The sequence below is a fragment of the Copadichromis virginalis genome, linkage group LG14 (genome assembly GCF_057382275.1).
Source record: "Copadichromis virginalis isolate Kocher_CV1m ecotype Utaka linkage group LG14, C_Virginalis_male_GT1.1, whole genome shotgun sequence".
NCBI lineage: Eukaryota > Metazoa > Chordata > Actinopteri > Cichliformes > Cichlidae > Copadichromis > Copadichromis virginalis.
In genome coordinates this window covers 10,113,809-10,130,210 of record NC_140631.1, presented here as the reverse complement: position 1 = coordinate 10,130,210, position 16,402 = coordinate 10,113,809, and the positions used below count along the sequence as shown (strand labels likewise).

General features: G+C 40.8%; 1 protein-coding gene across 1 annotated transcript in view; it reads right to left on the bottom strand.

Annotated features, from left to right (window-relative positions):
- Positions 1 to 6,155: 6,155 nt before the first annotated feature.
- pik3cb (phosphatidylinositol-4,5-bisphosphate 3-kinase, catalytic subunit beta) overlaps positions 6,156 to 16,402 on the bottom strand; it is a 47,262-nt gene continuing 37,015 nt past the window's right edge. Inside the window, exons 13-24 of the mRNA XM_085479243.1 lie at positions 15,700 to 15,888; positions 14,469 to 14,590; positions 14,096 to 14,239; positions 13,826 to 13,925; positions 13,001 to 13,197; positions 12,800 to 12,909; positions 12,557 to 12,635; positions 11,284 to 11,451; positions 11,078 to 11,201; positions 10,823 to 10,968; positions 7,222 to 7,354; positions 6,156 to 6,386 (exon numbers count right to left, since the gene is read on the bottom strand). Coding sequence (XP_085335369.1) covers positions 6,249 to 6,386; positions 7,222 to 7,354; positions 10,823 to 10,968; positions 11,078 to 11,201; positions 11,284 to 11,451; positions 12,557 to 12,635; positions 12,800 to 12,909; positions 13,001 to 13,197; positions 13,826 to 13,925; positions 14,096 to 14,239; positions 14,469 to 14,590; positions 15,700 to 15,888 — 1,650 coding nt within the window. The 3' untranslated portion in view covers positions 6,156 to 6,248. The remainder of the gene's footprint in view (positions 6,387 to 7,221; positions 7,355 to 10,822; positions 10,969 to 11,077; positions 11,202 to 11,283; positions 11,452 to 12,556; positions 12,636 to 12,799; positions 12,910 to 13,000; positions 13,198 to 13,825; positions 13,926 to 14,095; positions 14,240 to 14,468; positions 14,591 to 15,699; positions 15,889 to 16,402) is intronic.

Here is a 16,402-nt window from a genome sequence, read left to right as displayed (position 1 = left end):
CATTTTCTGGCAGTGGGAGCAGGCTTGGAGATCCTGGAGGTGGGTGGAAGTCCCTAAACAAGACTGAATCATGCTGTGTATAGCTTCATCTGCTTTGACTGTTGTTCATGATTATCTAACCAGAAATCCTCTTCATTAATTGCCCCACATGTGAAACTACACAGTTCATATTAGCCATTTGTCTGCTTTAAATTTTTTTAAGATGTATATATTTGGATTCTTAAAGATATGGCTAATGAATAAGAAAATAAAGTGAGGCGTGAAAAGTGTAGAACATAACTGTTTTGCCCTGAAATATCTGTTTGGATGCAAACATAATTTATATACAGTGTTATCAGGGTGTAAAGGATGACACAGCAACCTCTGGATGCTGGAAAATGAAACCACTGCAAAATTTCTAAAAACTGCAGTACCCCTAAACGCCACACGGGCTGGCTCCAAAAGCAAATCACTAGTCATATAATTTCACGTGAAAATGTCCAGTTTTACAGAATTTAAAAGCATTCAGCATTAGTTTACAGCTATGCCATTGTACCTGACACAAGCTATGAAGTCACAGAGGCCTGAATTTTGGACCCTTTTCGAAACAAGGCAGGAAAGGCAGGAAAAAACGGCATGAATCAGTGGGTGAAACTTTCTATGGCTTTTACTTTGAAAAGTTTATGGTATTCCTACAAAATGATGGCTTGGACTAGAGTCCCTCTTACTGGGTTTAGGGGGCTAAGCTGATGCATACATCATAAGCAATTTTTTTGGAAGGTGTGACTCAAAGGCACAGTGGGGTCAGAACCAGTAACTTTTCCCCCTTATACTATTTTAATGCCAAATGAAGGAATAATTCTGTATATCTTTATATATACAGTTACTTCTAAAAACTAGGGAGGATGAAGTCCTTTCAAAATTTCTAGTTCTTATTGTATTGCGACTCTAGCTCATAAGTCTCTTCAGAAGTGTTGCCATTTGTACTGATAGGTGCTACATCTGATCAGTTCTGGACTTAAGTAGTTCAGTGTCCTGAACATGACCTGTGTCCGTGTGCTTTTTGGAGCATTTCTAATGGAAGTATATGATAGACTGTGTGGTGCAACCTATCTAAAAGGTTTGTGCTTTAAATTTCAGTAAGAAAATCTACTATTTTATTAGTCTGATACTTGGCACCAATTAGTCTGTGTATTGAACTTATATAGTTTATTAATGCAGCTTACTAACATGGCTAGCCAGCCTTAGCTGATAACATAGCAAGCCACCATCCCATATAAATATGGTCACATTTGTCTCCAAAAAAACCTACCATGGTGGCAGGACAAAATGCTAATGTTGAGCCTTCTAAATGCCCACAAACAGTCACATCGAAGTAGCTACATCTATCTGTAATATACAGTCTGTGGTGTAGTGTGAAGTCATCAGTGATGTAATACTAATTATATTAATATGAAGCTGCTATTACAGATTCGTTCCTAACTTTTACACATTTTAATAGTTGAAAAAAAATATATATACACACACACACACACACACACACACACACACACACACACACACACACACACAAAACCAGTCAAATGACAAACATGACTGTTTGCACACTCCTTGAAGTGGTTTTCCAACTATTTTAAATAAATCCCCAACAGTGTCAAATTTGTTGAAAATTTGAAGAAAAAAAAAAATTATGTTTTCACCCAGTATACACAATATCTGACACTGTGCCTACACTCCCTACGACCAAAGCTTCTACAGGTTACTGTATTATGTAACTGCACTGAAGAACAACACACGTACAGCAGATGAGTCACACAGAGCACTGATTGTAGCCCAAGTGAAAGAGAACTGATAATTGATGATCTCTGGAGGTAGTGACTTTGTTAGCATTGCCCACAGAGAAAAATAAAAATCAGTCCCCGAGTCATCCAAACAGCAATAAAGAGCATTTTTGTACCGCTCAGACACAAAAGGAGCTTCATGATGAGCAGGGTGGCATTTATAAAAATCCCCTTATGGTCCTCTAACTGTAGAGATAGGTGAAAAACAGCGCTACTGACATGTGCAAGTTTGATGGCTGATTTCTATTTGCTTTTGTTTTTCAAGTCTACACTTAACAGCTAATTTCACTGGTGGAAATATTACTTTTTTAACTACACTCAACAAAAATATAAACGCAACACCTTTGTTACTGCTCCCATTCCCCATGGGATGGACGTAGAGACCTAAAATTCATTCCAGATACACAATATAACCATCCCTCCCAAACAGTGGTCACAAATCAGTCCAAATGTGTGGTAGTGGGCACATCTGCTATATTGAGATAATCCATCCCACCTCACAGGTGTGCCACATCAGGATGCCGATCTGACATCATGAGTAGTGCACAGGTGTACCTCAGACTGCCCACAACAAAAGGCCACCCTGGAATGTGCAGTTTTTTGCGCTATTGGGGGTCTGGGGACCCAGAACCGGTCAGTATCTGGTGTGACCACCATTTGCCTCATGCAGTGCAACACATCGTCGGATGGAGTCTATCAGATTGTCAATTGTGGCCTGTGGAATGTTGGTCCACTCCACTTCAATGGCTGTGCGAGGTTGTTGGATATTCGTGGGAACTGGTACACGCTGTCGTATACGCCGGTCAAGCACATCCCAAACATGCTCAATGGGTGACATGTCCGGTGAGCATGCTGGCCATGCAAGAACTGGGACATTCTCAGCTGCCATCTGCCCTGAACAATGTGAACCATGATTCATCCGTGAAGCGCACACCTCTCCAACGAGCCAGACGCCATCGAATGTGAGCATTTGCCCACACAAGTCTGTTACGGCGACGAGCTGGAGTCAGGTCAAGACCCCGATGAGGACGACGGGCATGCAGTTGAGCGTCCCTGAGACGGTTTCTGACAGTTTGTGCAGAAATTGTTTGGTTGTGCAAACCAATTGTTCCAGCAGCTGGGTGGCTGGTCTCAGACGATCTTGGAGGTGAACCTGCTGGATGTGGAGGTCCTGGGCTGGTGTGGTTACACGAGGTCTGCGGTTGTGAGGCCGGTTGGATGTGCTGCCATATTCTCTGAAACGCCTGTGGAGACGGCTTATGGTTGAGAAATGAACATTCAATGCACGGGCGACAGATCTGGTTGACATTCCTGCTGTCAGCATGCCAATTGCACGCTCCCTCATTGCTTGTGGCATCTGTGGCATTTTGCTGTGAGACAAAACTGCACATTCCAGGGTGGCCTTTTGTTGTGGGCAGTCTGAGGTACACCTGTGCACTACTCATGATGTCAGATCAGCATCCTGATGTGGCACACCTGTGAGGTGGGATGGATTATCTCAATATAGCAGATGTGCCCACTACCACACATTTGGACTGATTTGTGACCACTGTTTGGGAGGGATGGTTATATTGTGTATCTGGAATGAATTTTAGGTCTCTACGTCCATCCCATGGGGAATGGGAGCAGTAACAAAGGTGTTGCGTTTATATTTTTGTTGAGTGTACGTGCAAATTTATGCATGCAGCCAGATCATTAAAGCCACCTATACTTAAATTCAGCTCGCCCCCACCCTGCCAGAAAAGCTCTGACTTTTCAAGGTATGTGCTCAAGACCTCAGAGTTCATCTGTTGGGTGAGTCACCAAGAAGTTAATGGCAGATAAGTTGAAAGGTGCAGTGAGACGGTTCTGCAGATTATTAGTTCAATCTAATTGAGAGCTGGGGAATTTGGAAACTAAAGCAGCATTAACAGTCACGTTCCTATAGCTGTTTTTGAATGTTTTATTCAGTGCAGTAAGGGCCATCTTCCTACTAAAGCATGTTTCTGTATTGGACACGTACCAGCATGAGAACATGGGATTATTCATAATACACAAACTGGTCTTAAAAAAAAGTTGCCTGCAGTTTTTGCTAGAGAGGGCATCACATTTTTGTAAAATTTCAGAGGGTTTGAAACCTTCTGCCCTTTTGATATTTTTCATTTAAATTAAAATAGAGGGAAACTTCTCTTATAACTAGACTCACTCATTTCTGGATGTATACAAACTGGTTTGACTTTTATATTTTTTAGCAAAAATAGCTGTCGAAAATAAGCCTGTGTATATTTCTGTCTAGAATCAAAAAGTTCTCTTGCCTCTTAGAAGAGGGAAAAAAAAATATCCATTGGCCTATGTAGGCGCAGAAGTCACTCAGCCCACATCAAGCAGCAGAATAAAAAAAAAGACCACAGACAGAAATGCAGCACAGTGGAAAATAAATTTAATAAAACTCCTATGAAAACAGAAACCAGCAAAACATTAAAAGCCTGTACATTTGACAATATCCAGTGTCTGAGACTTCTGAAGGCAGGTAGTGCAAAATGCAGCTGCATCACACATAAACCAGCAGGCAAAACCATTACAGGCTTGGGCCCGGGACCAATGTTTCATATGATTAGATATGGTTCATATACTGGGATATTGCACAGGAAAAAAAGAAAAAAAGAAAAATTCCAAACAGACGCAGATGCTGGTAGAGCACCATATGTTGAAACAAGTAAATAGCTTTACATTGCAGTGTAATGTCCCTACTGATAAATCCCACCCACACAGGTCCAGACTTCAGACTCCGCCCACATCTGCTTGTATGAGGACAAAAAGCCCTTTCAGAAATGCACTCCTTCCAATTAACCTGTGGGCACCTGAACAGGCCACCGTCATGTCTGCTCACTTTAATGGAAAAGTTGAGCTATCAGTCTCACCATAAGCATTTTTGTACACTTCAGGTCACATGACATGACTGGGCCCGTCTTTTAAGCATCCTTGTGAGTTGCTCCGTCAGTAGAGAATGCCCTTAAATGATGATTTTCATCTTTGCCGGTCCAGAAGACATCTTCCTCACTGGAGCCTGTGTGGGAAGGGTGGGGGCAGCTCACTCAGCAGTACCATGCAGCTTGTCTCACTGACAAGTCAGTCAGTAATGTTACTCATCCCATGTCTGAAAGGGGCTAAATACACTTAAATAGAGCGGCACATATCTGCACATTCGATGGAAACAGACTGTTAAAAATACAGTAGAAAAAAAGAACAAAAAGAAACTGCTAAACATTTTTTCTGTTTTGGTCCTACCATGTTAAAAGCATCAGTTATTTCTCAGTGTACTTGGTGGCTTTAATGCGTTGAATTCTTTAAAAAGGAGGACAATCTGGGGTAGTGGTAACTGGCAGGCGATAACACTTTGGCCAACAATGCTTTTGATTTGACAAAGAGACGACGCACATTGTCAATTCAGAATAAAATAAACTAGAATGAACTGTTTAGTTTATTAAAAGACTATTTAAAATTTCTTATATATGCCTCTCTATAAACATTCCAGTGTTCAACGGTCCAAGTGAAGTGAGATTCAGACAGTGGACCAGTAGGCTCAGAGCATCTCTCGCATCAGTCCTTCTCTTTCATCATTTCCCTCACAAGTTGACTTTGTGGACTTGTACTCTGGCACATCCACATCCAGGGATACATTCTTAAATGGCAGAGGAAAAAGAAATGTCCGAAACGATACAATCTTCCTGAATTTTCTTTTAGGCACACTGAGACGGGAAGCGAGTGTTAAGATGCACTTCCTGTGGCTGTGGTGCACACCATTTTAAGACACAGAGTCAGATGGGGTTTTTTTTTCTTGTCTATTTCATTCTGTCCTTTCTACACCCATCTCTTAGCTCTACTTAAAACAAGTTCAGGGGTGTGGGCACAATATGCACTCCATCAGGGTCTGTTCAGGCAGAGTTTCAAGTCCATCTGACATAACTCAGCCACTCCTAAATTTTATCTTGTTAGCCAGTAGTTCAGCCTGTTCTGTGTGGAGTTTTGTCTGAGAAGGTTTAGCGTGGGCACAGTGGGTGCTTCAGTTCCCTTCCTTTGGCTGCGTGCTCCATCGGCTTTCGTGCCTGTGCAAAATCTGCAATGACATTACCCACCGTGATTCCACTGAAATGTCACAAGACCATGAATGAAGATGGCTCACGGGGCACCGTGCCAGTGTGATGCAAGGTGAGGAGGGATACAGCAAGTAAGGATGCAGAGTAGCTTAACTGAAGAATGAGGGGGCAGATTTTATTCTGTATAGTACAGGAGGGGGGCGACTCTGCTCAAGTTTTGGATATTCTGCTAGATTCCCTTCTTTAAATTAGGGTCTCCTTGGCACATCCTGCCTCTTCCCTCACACTCTCACGTTCCCTCACTGCGTCCTCTTGGGACCACTCCCCTAGCCTTTGAAAGGTTACAGCTGCCCTAAGACCGGTTGTCTTTGGCCACATTGTGGGCCATCCAGTTCACTTTAGTTGTCCAGCTCTCTCTCAGGGCTTCATCAAACTTTTGGCGGAACTGCTTGAGGGCCTCCTCATCAGTTTTACCCAGAGCCAGGGAGTCCTGAAAAGGGAGCGGAAAGTAAGACAGGATAAGTCATGTGGGCAGGAGGATGAAGATGTAGTCTCCCTGCATACATGCTGACACTCAGTTATTTAAAATGTTATAGACATGTGTATCTGTAGAGTACCAATTTGGAGAATATTAATATTTTTATAAAAGGATTCTACGCTGAAATCTGGAAGACAAATCACCCCCATGTGAATTAACTTCATGATGACATAATGGTCGAAAAATAGCAAGGTTTAGGAACAATGACTGAATTACTGACACTGAAGAAATAATGTTAGTATCAAGATTCTTACGAAGGTCCTGAAGCTATAAGCAGCTCTTTTTTAAAGATGATTTATGGAAATTAAAATTAAAGGTATCGTGGCTCAAGAGTTGGGAGCTCGCCTTGTAATCGGAAGGTTGCCGGTTCGAGCCCCGGCTTGGACAGTCTCGGTCGTTGTGTCCTTGGGCAAGACACTTCACCTACCGCCTACTGGTGTTGGCCAGAAGGGCCGATGGCGCGATATGGCAGCCTCGCTTCTGTCAGTCTGCCCCAGGGCAGCTGTGGCTACAACTGTAGCTTGCCTCCACCAGTGTGTGAATGTGTGTGTGAATGGGTGGATGACTGGGTGTGTAAAGCTATACAAATACAGGCCATTTACCATAGGTAGGGGTCTAAAAAGAAAACGGGATGATATGGATGCTAAGCTAAAATATTTGGTTAATCTTTATAAAATACTGATGTGTTTGTGCATTCCACCACTACAACACCATATCTATACATGCACACTGTAACAGAACTACAGTTTTTGTGCTCTCCTTGCATCGCCACTTGTGATTGTCGTACCTTTAAGTACTGGATGTCTTTAACTGAAGTGAGCTCAGGTAGTCCAGCAGTCAGCATGAGGGCAAACAGTGTAATGAAGAGGTTGCCATTCTTCCTCAAGATTAGATAGGCCTCCTCACAGTACTGTCGGAAACTACAGGAGCACACAGAGACAAACACACGTTAGTCATTTTGGAACATGGTTTCAATTATTTGCTTTCTAATGAAGTCTATTGTATTTTCTTAAAAACAAACAAATAAAACAAAAACCATAAATCAGTCAGATTTTATCTGCACCAATGTGAAAGCAAAAGCTAAAAGAGAACATGCGAACAGTACCATCCATTGAAACTTTCAATGGAGTTGTTAAGAGAGGTGGAAAAAGGCTTGAGAAAAAGGCTGCTCTGCTGTGGCTCTAAATCGCTCCCTTTTAAAATTGTGAGATGGGGCTTTAGGGGATGATTCACTCGTCAATCAAACCCCATCTTTCTTGAACTTTATTATAAAAAGGTTTTTTTCCACATTCCTAAAACCAATACAATGTTCCAAAATACATTTCAGTTTTCTAACAAAACCTTATGCACAGAATTTCTTAGTGAGCACAGACTGCTGGCCACTGAACCCATTAAAAAAAAAACAAAAAAACAAAAAAAAAACAAAAAACTGCTGTGCCCATTTGATTCAAGTTTTGTCTTTTTACAGGAAACTGTAAATACAGACTATAACTGAGCAAAAAAAAAAACAAAAAGAACAAAAACTCCATTTGTATGCCTGTTTTTTTAATGCAGTTCACTTCATAACTGTATTTGAGTTATTTGATGTATAAAACAATGCTAAATGGACTTGTTTTTACACAGAGCTTTTCTACTCGACCTGAGCACTCAAAGTGCTTCACACAACTTGCCTCATTCACACCAGCACTTTTTTCTATGCTTTTTTCAATATAAGAGCTTTCTATCCAACATTCGCATGCATTCATGCTCTACCTCCTGAACTACAACCACCCATGCTAACAAAGTACACATGGTGAAGTCAGTGATTGTGATTCAAGGTTTTTGTTTACACTGTTTGTTGCTAGCAACACAAATGTGTCTGAGCTAAAGGGTGGACCAACACGCTCTTCGTAACGTGCCACACTTCCTTTTCACCATGCAGTAACTCGCTGCACTCATGACTTTGTCTCTGCTTGTAAGAAGCATTTTGAATCCACCTTTTTCCTTGCAGACTTCTGAAGGACACAATCACAGTTGCTCTTCTAGCTTTAATAAAAGCTTGCTGCATAATTTTTTTTAAGCACGCAAAGACCACAAAAAGACACCTCTGATAAATACTTCTTGTGATCCAGAGGGAAATGCCAACTGTCACATTTTGTGCACAATGTGCCAGATATTAAACCACAACTGACGCAGCAATGCGCCGCTACTCCACTTTTCTTTTTACAGTATGCTTTGCTGAGCGATAAAGGTTATTTTCAAGCTCACGTCATGCAGGATGTGCATCTCTGCGCTGCTCTTCACCAGCGCACTGCTGTGCAGATTAGTTGGATAACTTCAAATGTTGCTTCAGCATACTGGGTCTTATGCATGCAGACATGAGGTAATTGTAATTAAACATTTAATGCCTTGGGCTGGTCTTTAAGCTCTTCAGTAGTAATGAAGACATTATTTATATTATTGGTTCATTTATTGCTCAATTATAGTAACTTCAGCTGCAAAAACATTTGATGTTTCACAGGACTTGCTTCTAGGCATCTACCTTCTTGTGAGACAGTTACAAATGCAGATATGCATATAGGCCACAATAACAGATTACTATACCACACGGGTATTTCCACGTCACAAAATGAATCATCTACTTGTTCCACAACAGATCAGAACTTTGTAAACAACAGAGAGCCATTGCTTCGTAATGCCTTTGCACACCACCGCCAACGTGCACCTCATTCTGCAAACACAATACATGCACCATTCCACGTGACTGACATGTCTGAGCTTAGGTATCATTATCGCTGAGCAATAACTTAATGTAGTATCAAACCCATATTTTTCTTGACTTGGCAGCAGCAGCTCTGCACAGGTTTTTCTTTTTTTAAACTTTTTTTTTTCCCTTCCTTTAGCAAAAGAAAAAAAGAACCAGCAACAACAGTTACCAGAGCAGCTTTTAGATTACTAGAGAACATAATGCCTTACATGGATGTTTTCTATTATATTTGGATTGTCCAAATTTCATATAAAGGAAGAATAAAAGTAGAAAGCTGTATCCTTCACTGAGCACATTTTTGCTCAGTGACACATGCTGTTCACTGAGTCTCTACTGCCAACTGCTGGAGGGAGAAGGTACTGCACTGACACTGCTAAAGCTGTGATGTCATTCCTATGTGGCTGAAACAATTTTTTTTTTTTTTTTTTTTTAAAGTTTGCAGATGGAATATCACTTCAGAGTTACTTAGAAATACAAATGGAAATTGAGCATTTTCTGTCATGTAATGTATGTAGCTTTTTCATAGCATGATGAAGTCAGTTGCAATTTTCAGGATGGTAAATCAAGGAAAAAAAAAAAAAAAAAAAAAAATCAACCAAGAAACAAAAACTTAACATTTTAGTCTTCTATTAACTTACCAATCATACGCTTGTGAGTTGCTAAAACAATTTACTCAGCTCCATTATAGTAAGGGGATGTTTCTAGGTCTCTCTAAAATGCTGACTCTTGAATCCTCACCAAGAACAGGAAAGCATATCAGATCACTCCGGTTCTCCGATCTTTACACAGACTTCTGTCAAAGAACTGATTTCAAAGCACTGAATAGCTTTGAGAGAAAATGCATTTCTGATCTGCTCGTATGAATAAAGTTTGTGTACGTCCCCAAAGTTAAAACAAAACTGGAGAACCAGTGTTCAGATACATGAAGTGTAATAGCTGAACTCCTGTAGTTCTTTTGAAACTATTATGTTTTATCAAGTATTGAGCTACCTAGTTCCACCCACTAGACGTCAATTTAGGAGGTTTCTGGGTATGAGTGGACACTATGTTTCTGTAGAAAATTCTCGGTAATAGTTGTATTTTGACCAGATTGTGTAGCCAGTCTGCGCCATTTAAATGAATTTAAATGAAATGAAGAATGGCAGCATGCATTTAAGACAGCAAACTCCTTCTGTTGCTGCACCCCCTGTTCTGGCCGCCCCCGATGGTCCACACTATACTGCAACATTTACTCTCTTTAGTTGTAAAGCTTTTTATTTTTGTCTTGTATTAAAATAGTTACATTTTCCTGTATGAGTGATGATGATGATAATAATAATAATAATAATAATAATAATAATAATAATAATACATTTCACCATGATGTAGTTTACAAAAGGCACTTCTGGTAGCCATCTTGTTAAAGTGTGCCACACAAACTTAGCATCAGACAGGAAAACCAGAATTAGGGCCTTAAACTGTACTTGGTTTATTATTAGTCCAAACAGAGTAAGCTATCAAATGTAAATGATTATCAAATTAATCTTAATGATACAAAAACTTGACTGAATTGCAATAAATGGTTGAAGTTACAGTTTGAATCACAGTGGTTCGTGTGAACAGAGGTGCTGGGGCTGGAGGTAAACAGCAAAGTGAAACAAACCTGCCAAACTTTTCTGTGTTTCCAGTCTTGCCCTGTTGTATGACGTGGATGAAGTCGTGTGTGAGGATAAATGGTACACGCTCCCTTTTGATGCCAAACTTGGACTTGAAGTTGCCCAGGATGTGACCGAAGTCTATGTGAAAGAGCTAAAAAAGAAAACAAAAAACCCCAAAACACACAAGGCCAATCAGTGAAGCCTGTGGAATCAGGAAAAACCAGGTGGAGAATGGAAAAAGAAAACTCAGATTGTCTAACCTGTCCATTGCTGCGGACCATGATGTTGTCACTGTGGCGATCTCCAATACCCAGGACATAAGTGGCTACACAGTAGCCTGCACATGACAGAGTGAACTCCTCGATGGCCCGGTCAAGAGCATCACTGTAAATGCACAACCACAAACAACACTTAAGATCATTTCTGAGGCTGCAGGCTTTTATCTGATCACTGGGCTCCAGCTTACCCAGAGTTCCTCTCTTTGAGCCAGTTAAGCAAAGCATCCTTGTTGAATGCCGCAGCTGCTGCTACATTGCTGCTGGTCAGCTGGATGTTTGCGATTGTTTCTGCAGATGAGACGACCTCAATCAGCCCGGTGCGGTCGCCTGTTGCCAGGCAACCATATGGTACAATTCTGTATAGACGGAGGAGAGCGTAACAATATCAGAACATTTATTATTATTATTATTTTTGGTTTATACATGGATAGACACTTGAAATATCTGATGTAGTGACTTTTGTCCTTTAACGTACAAATGAAGAAATTCTCAGATCTTGCTCAGTAATACATGTGTGACAGGTTTCTGGGTAAGTAGATAAATGTAACCGTGAGGGTTTTTTTCCCCCCCAACTGTTTTTGCACTCCCAGTGTGGAACAATACTTTGTTATGCGGTTGGTCATGTTATCGCCAATGTTTTCACTTTAACTTCCTTCAGTTCCACAAGATGGCAGCAGGTCCTTGTTTTGTGACGTGGACCTGCTTACAATGACCTCTTCACTGTTCTATTAAACACAGCGCCCTCCTAGTCTTTTAAACCTAATACTCAGAGTAGGCTTAGGTTAGAGATTGTATTAGCAGTTTGACAGACTTTAATGGAGACCAAATGTCTTAAAGGCGTTTGTTTCTCAGTCTAACTCAAAAATTAAAAAGCAAAGTAAATTATAATAGAGACCGCTGACAAGGAAGACTGCAAGTGATAAAATATCTCAGTATTTTTATTATATCATCCCTGTTTTTATTCCCAGTGTCCCACTGCTTTTGAACTGTGAACCTGTGTCCCTGTAATCTGAAACACTGGCCACAGGCTCAACTGTCAAAACACCCCCCTCCACCGCTTAGCTCCAGATGTGTAGGTCTATGTATAGAGAGGGTTTTTGCAAAGTGTGAAGTGTGGATTTGATTAAAAGGTTTTTGACTTTCAGAATTGCACAGAAAATTTCTGGGGTTGATGCAGCTTTTAGAGAGCAACCCTGTGTAACATATGTACACAGCATGTTCAAGTAATTTTAAAGAAAAATGATGGGGTCATTTTTTAAATATTATTATCTATTAGCAATAGAATATATGGGTCAGGGTGTAGTACATGTGTGCCTGTACACAACTCTGTATACATGTTTAGAAAATGAGGCCAGAGGTCTAACTAGCACGGGGAGATTAACTCCCCACAGAGCACAGGAAGAAGAAAAACAATCTTGGCAAAAATCTGTCAGTCTAACACGCACACACACAAAAACTCACCTGAGGTCCAGATTTGCCTCCTTCCAGAGAAGGTCCATTAACCTCAAAATCTGGAGGGTCAACATGTCTTGTCTTAGGTCTAGGAGTAAAAGTCAAGATGAATACTGGGAAAGTGCCTCAGTTTGGAAAAAAAGGCAATATTAAGCTAGAAGGATGACTTTTCTCCTTCCATTCCTTTGCCACTTCCTGCTTCTTTTAATCTCCACCTTTCCAAACCCCCCTCCCCCCTTCTCTGATCCCTACCGTCTCCATTCTTAAAGATGATTCCCAGGGTGTCTCCACTCAGCAGCTTGTTGTTGTAAACAATCCAGAGGGGCTTCATCTTTGAGTCCATATACCGACACTTCTCCACACTATAGAGAGAAAAAAAGACCCATCAGCTTCCTGTAAGAGCAAAGGTTGTCACACTCCGGTATAAATACATAAAAACTTGTGTAATCTTACTTGATGTCAGACAGCAGGACACTGGGGTTTAGAGGGGAGTGAAGGTCTGAAAGAGTCTCCGAGTATCCACTCTGTCTTAAACATGTCATCATGGCCTCCTTGGTCAACATTGCTTCCTTGGTTTTACTACGAGTGTTCTTGATGGTCCCTAATTTAATCAGCTCATTGACTGACTTTAGCTTACTCAGGGCTTCCACCTGGCATATCAAGAGAAGAACAATGTAACAGAACCAAACATACAGGTTTGATTTAACCCCGTGAACAAAGTTCTCCTGTTACTAAGAACTGATATCATTCTCCTGAAATAGACAACGTCAGCATTGTGTCACCACTGTGTATACGCTACCAAACAGGAAATTTGGCCAGATAAATGATAAGGAAGTCACAGGATGATTTGAGAAGAGACTGTCAAAACCAACAGTGTAGGGGCCAAAGGTCAGCGGGCAGGATGGGTGACAATGCTGGCACCGGAGAGGCTAAAAATACCATAGAGCTACCCCAGCTGAACTTAATAGATCAGCACTAATCTGTCAGGTGTGTGCAGATTTTTCAAAGTAAAATTGCAGTTTCTAGCAATAAAACATTTCAGCATATTTGAGTAACAGAAAAATGTTGATGATTTATTAATTAAATCTTAATAATGACATATCTACATCATGTCCTGACTGCCTGAAATAACAGTTGCAATACATTAAGATTTCTGCCTCCAGCAAGTTTTAAGATTTGCAAATGAAACGTGGGAGTCTAAAACAAAGCAGTCATCACTTTTACTATTTTTTTTTAATAGTGTGAGAGAATAAGTGTGTGTGGGTGCGTTCAGCTTGCCTGTTTCTTTAGAACCTCAATATGAGGGATGTTGCTTCTACAATAGGCTTCTAGGAGTAGCGCAAACTGGACTGAAACAGCTGGCATGTGGATCTCTGACCTGTAGAGGGCAGCACAGAGGAGGAATGGACAAACGAGAAACATCTAGAAATTTCAAACATTCCCTCTCCTTCTCCCTTAGTTTGAATATGTAACTGTTCAAAGCCTGCATGTTTATTTCCACAACACTCAATTGCCTCCACACACACGCGCACACACAACCACACCCACCGTAGATGCCAGAAGAGGAAGTGTCCAATCTGGCGGTTTCTTTGAGCACGCTCTAACAGGAAATGAGTGAGGGCGCAGTCATAATAGGGCTCGTAACGCAACACCTGCACCAATTGTAGCAGGTACTGTGACAGTTCCTCATCACTGATGAGGGGAAAGAAGAAACAGGAAGACAGAAACTTAGAAAGACCATTTTTCTAAACAGTAATGTAATCCAGTGTATGATTAACAGCATTTAAAACAGACCAAGTGTGTTTGTGGTCAGTTGATGTATATGGAACAAAGAAAAAAGCGTACTTTATTGGAGCGTATAATAAATGTAATATATGACAGTGAAGTCTACTGCATTTCATAAAAGTGTGCAAGGATTTACCTCATGTCCTTTAAACAGCGCACAGCATACTCTCTGACATACTGGTCAGGATAGTTGAAGTCCAGCAGCTCCAGAGCATCTCTGGGACTCAGTTTGGGCCAAATCTGGAGCAGTGCCTGGAGCTGGGAGAGACAAACAACTTTAGAAACAGATATGCTGACATTTAATCAGTTAGATATGATGTGTGACCAAAAAGGACAACAGATCCTAAAGCATCAAAATCATTCTCCTGTTTAGAGCCATCTTCTCATGCACCTTCTCTTATTTTTAGATCACTCCTGTTAAATACACTGTAGAACTTCTGAAGTGCAAAACTCGTTATCCATTTCAGGGAAGTTGACTAAGTTCGAGGAAGCCAAATCTGGCAAGTGGCCTAGGTGGTGAGCAAGACTGGCCAAAAAAACTCCCATGTTTCCTTAGCACACACTACAGTTGTGATCATTTCGTCTGAATATTAGAGCCGACAGCCTCACCCCGGAGGACTAATTTACGCTACACATAGCAATAGTACAGAGATAGAGACTGATACATTTTACATCAGGGAATGCTTTTAGTTTTTAAATGGACCTGTGAATCAAATGCCCATGGGGTCACACATAATAAAGATGCTAATAAATTCTATAGCAACAACAGTTAGGACTGTAATTTCTTTCCTGTAAATACGGTTGAGTGTGAGTGACTTTATTATGATGCAGTTAATCATTTCAACAGTGATAATCTTGCCCCCAAGTAGAGACTCTATCACAGGCTTTTTGCTTCATCTGTGCCGTGACCGATGACGCTCTGCTTCTCACAACAGTGCTGGCAGCTGTGGGTTTATTATTAAATTAGATTTTAGTTTTAAGGAGGACAGTTTAAATTCAGTGCAACTTGCCTGCACTCATAGACGTAGATGAAGGTGTGACCAAGTTTCATAGGACCCTCTTAACATTGCACATCATATCCGTGCTGTGCATTTTTGACACCAACCCATAACATTTGTAGAGCTCAGACTACTATACATTAAGAGATACTGTCACACATTTTATGTCAAAAGTAGTAAAAATATGAGACTGACATTTGTGCATAAGCTCAATATATGAAATATGACCTTTTCTGAATTGTATGGGATTGCACTGAATCAAACAGTTTTCTTTTTAAAGAATCAATTTTTTAAAACCTTGAAACAAGTGCTGACTTAATATCATTATATCCTCAGTAACACCCCATAACAATGGATATGCTTCCTAACCTGGGCCATGTCCTCATGTTTGCTCCACTTGACAGAGAGTAGCAGCTTGGGCAGCGACTGGGGGAAAGTCTCACGACAATCTTGTCGTAGTGTCCAGATCAGATCCTTTTCATTTTCACAGAGCTGAGAGACCGGGTCACGCTCCATGATCTCCTTCAGCTCCATGTAGAATTTCTTAACACCACGACCCTGAGAGCAAAACGGTTCAGAAAAGAGAGAAAAGGTCAGCTGGGTTTGGGATTTTGAGATACAAAGGAGCAGAAAGGTGGACGTAAGGAACTCAGAGCGTGTAGATGAGCAACTGCATTTACTGTAAATAACCACATGAGGGCAGGAGAGCATTAAAGTAGTAACATTCTCACCATCTTTGCAATGTGCATGAGTGGGCCAAGAACTAGCATTCATTTGTTTGTTAAAAACTTGTAAAGTGTCTGATTCAACAAAGAGGCAGGATTTTAGTAGCTACAAAATGTAACCCAAGTCCTGACATTCACGTTCTTTACAGGTAAATAACAGCTGAGCTGTACAGCGCTCTATACTAATATGTAACATGACACGCTGTAACAATGAAATTACAACTTTTAGTCAGCGATAATCTAGTTTCTCTCACGCACAGACTGCATATTTAAAAAAAGAAAAGGAAAAAAAGAGACCGTGTTCAGGCATGCCCTCTAACAGCAGATTACGTAACTGGCTGTAACAC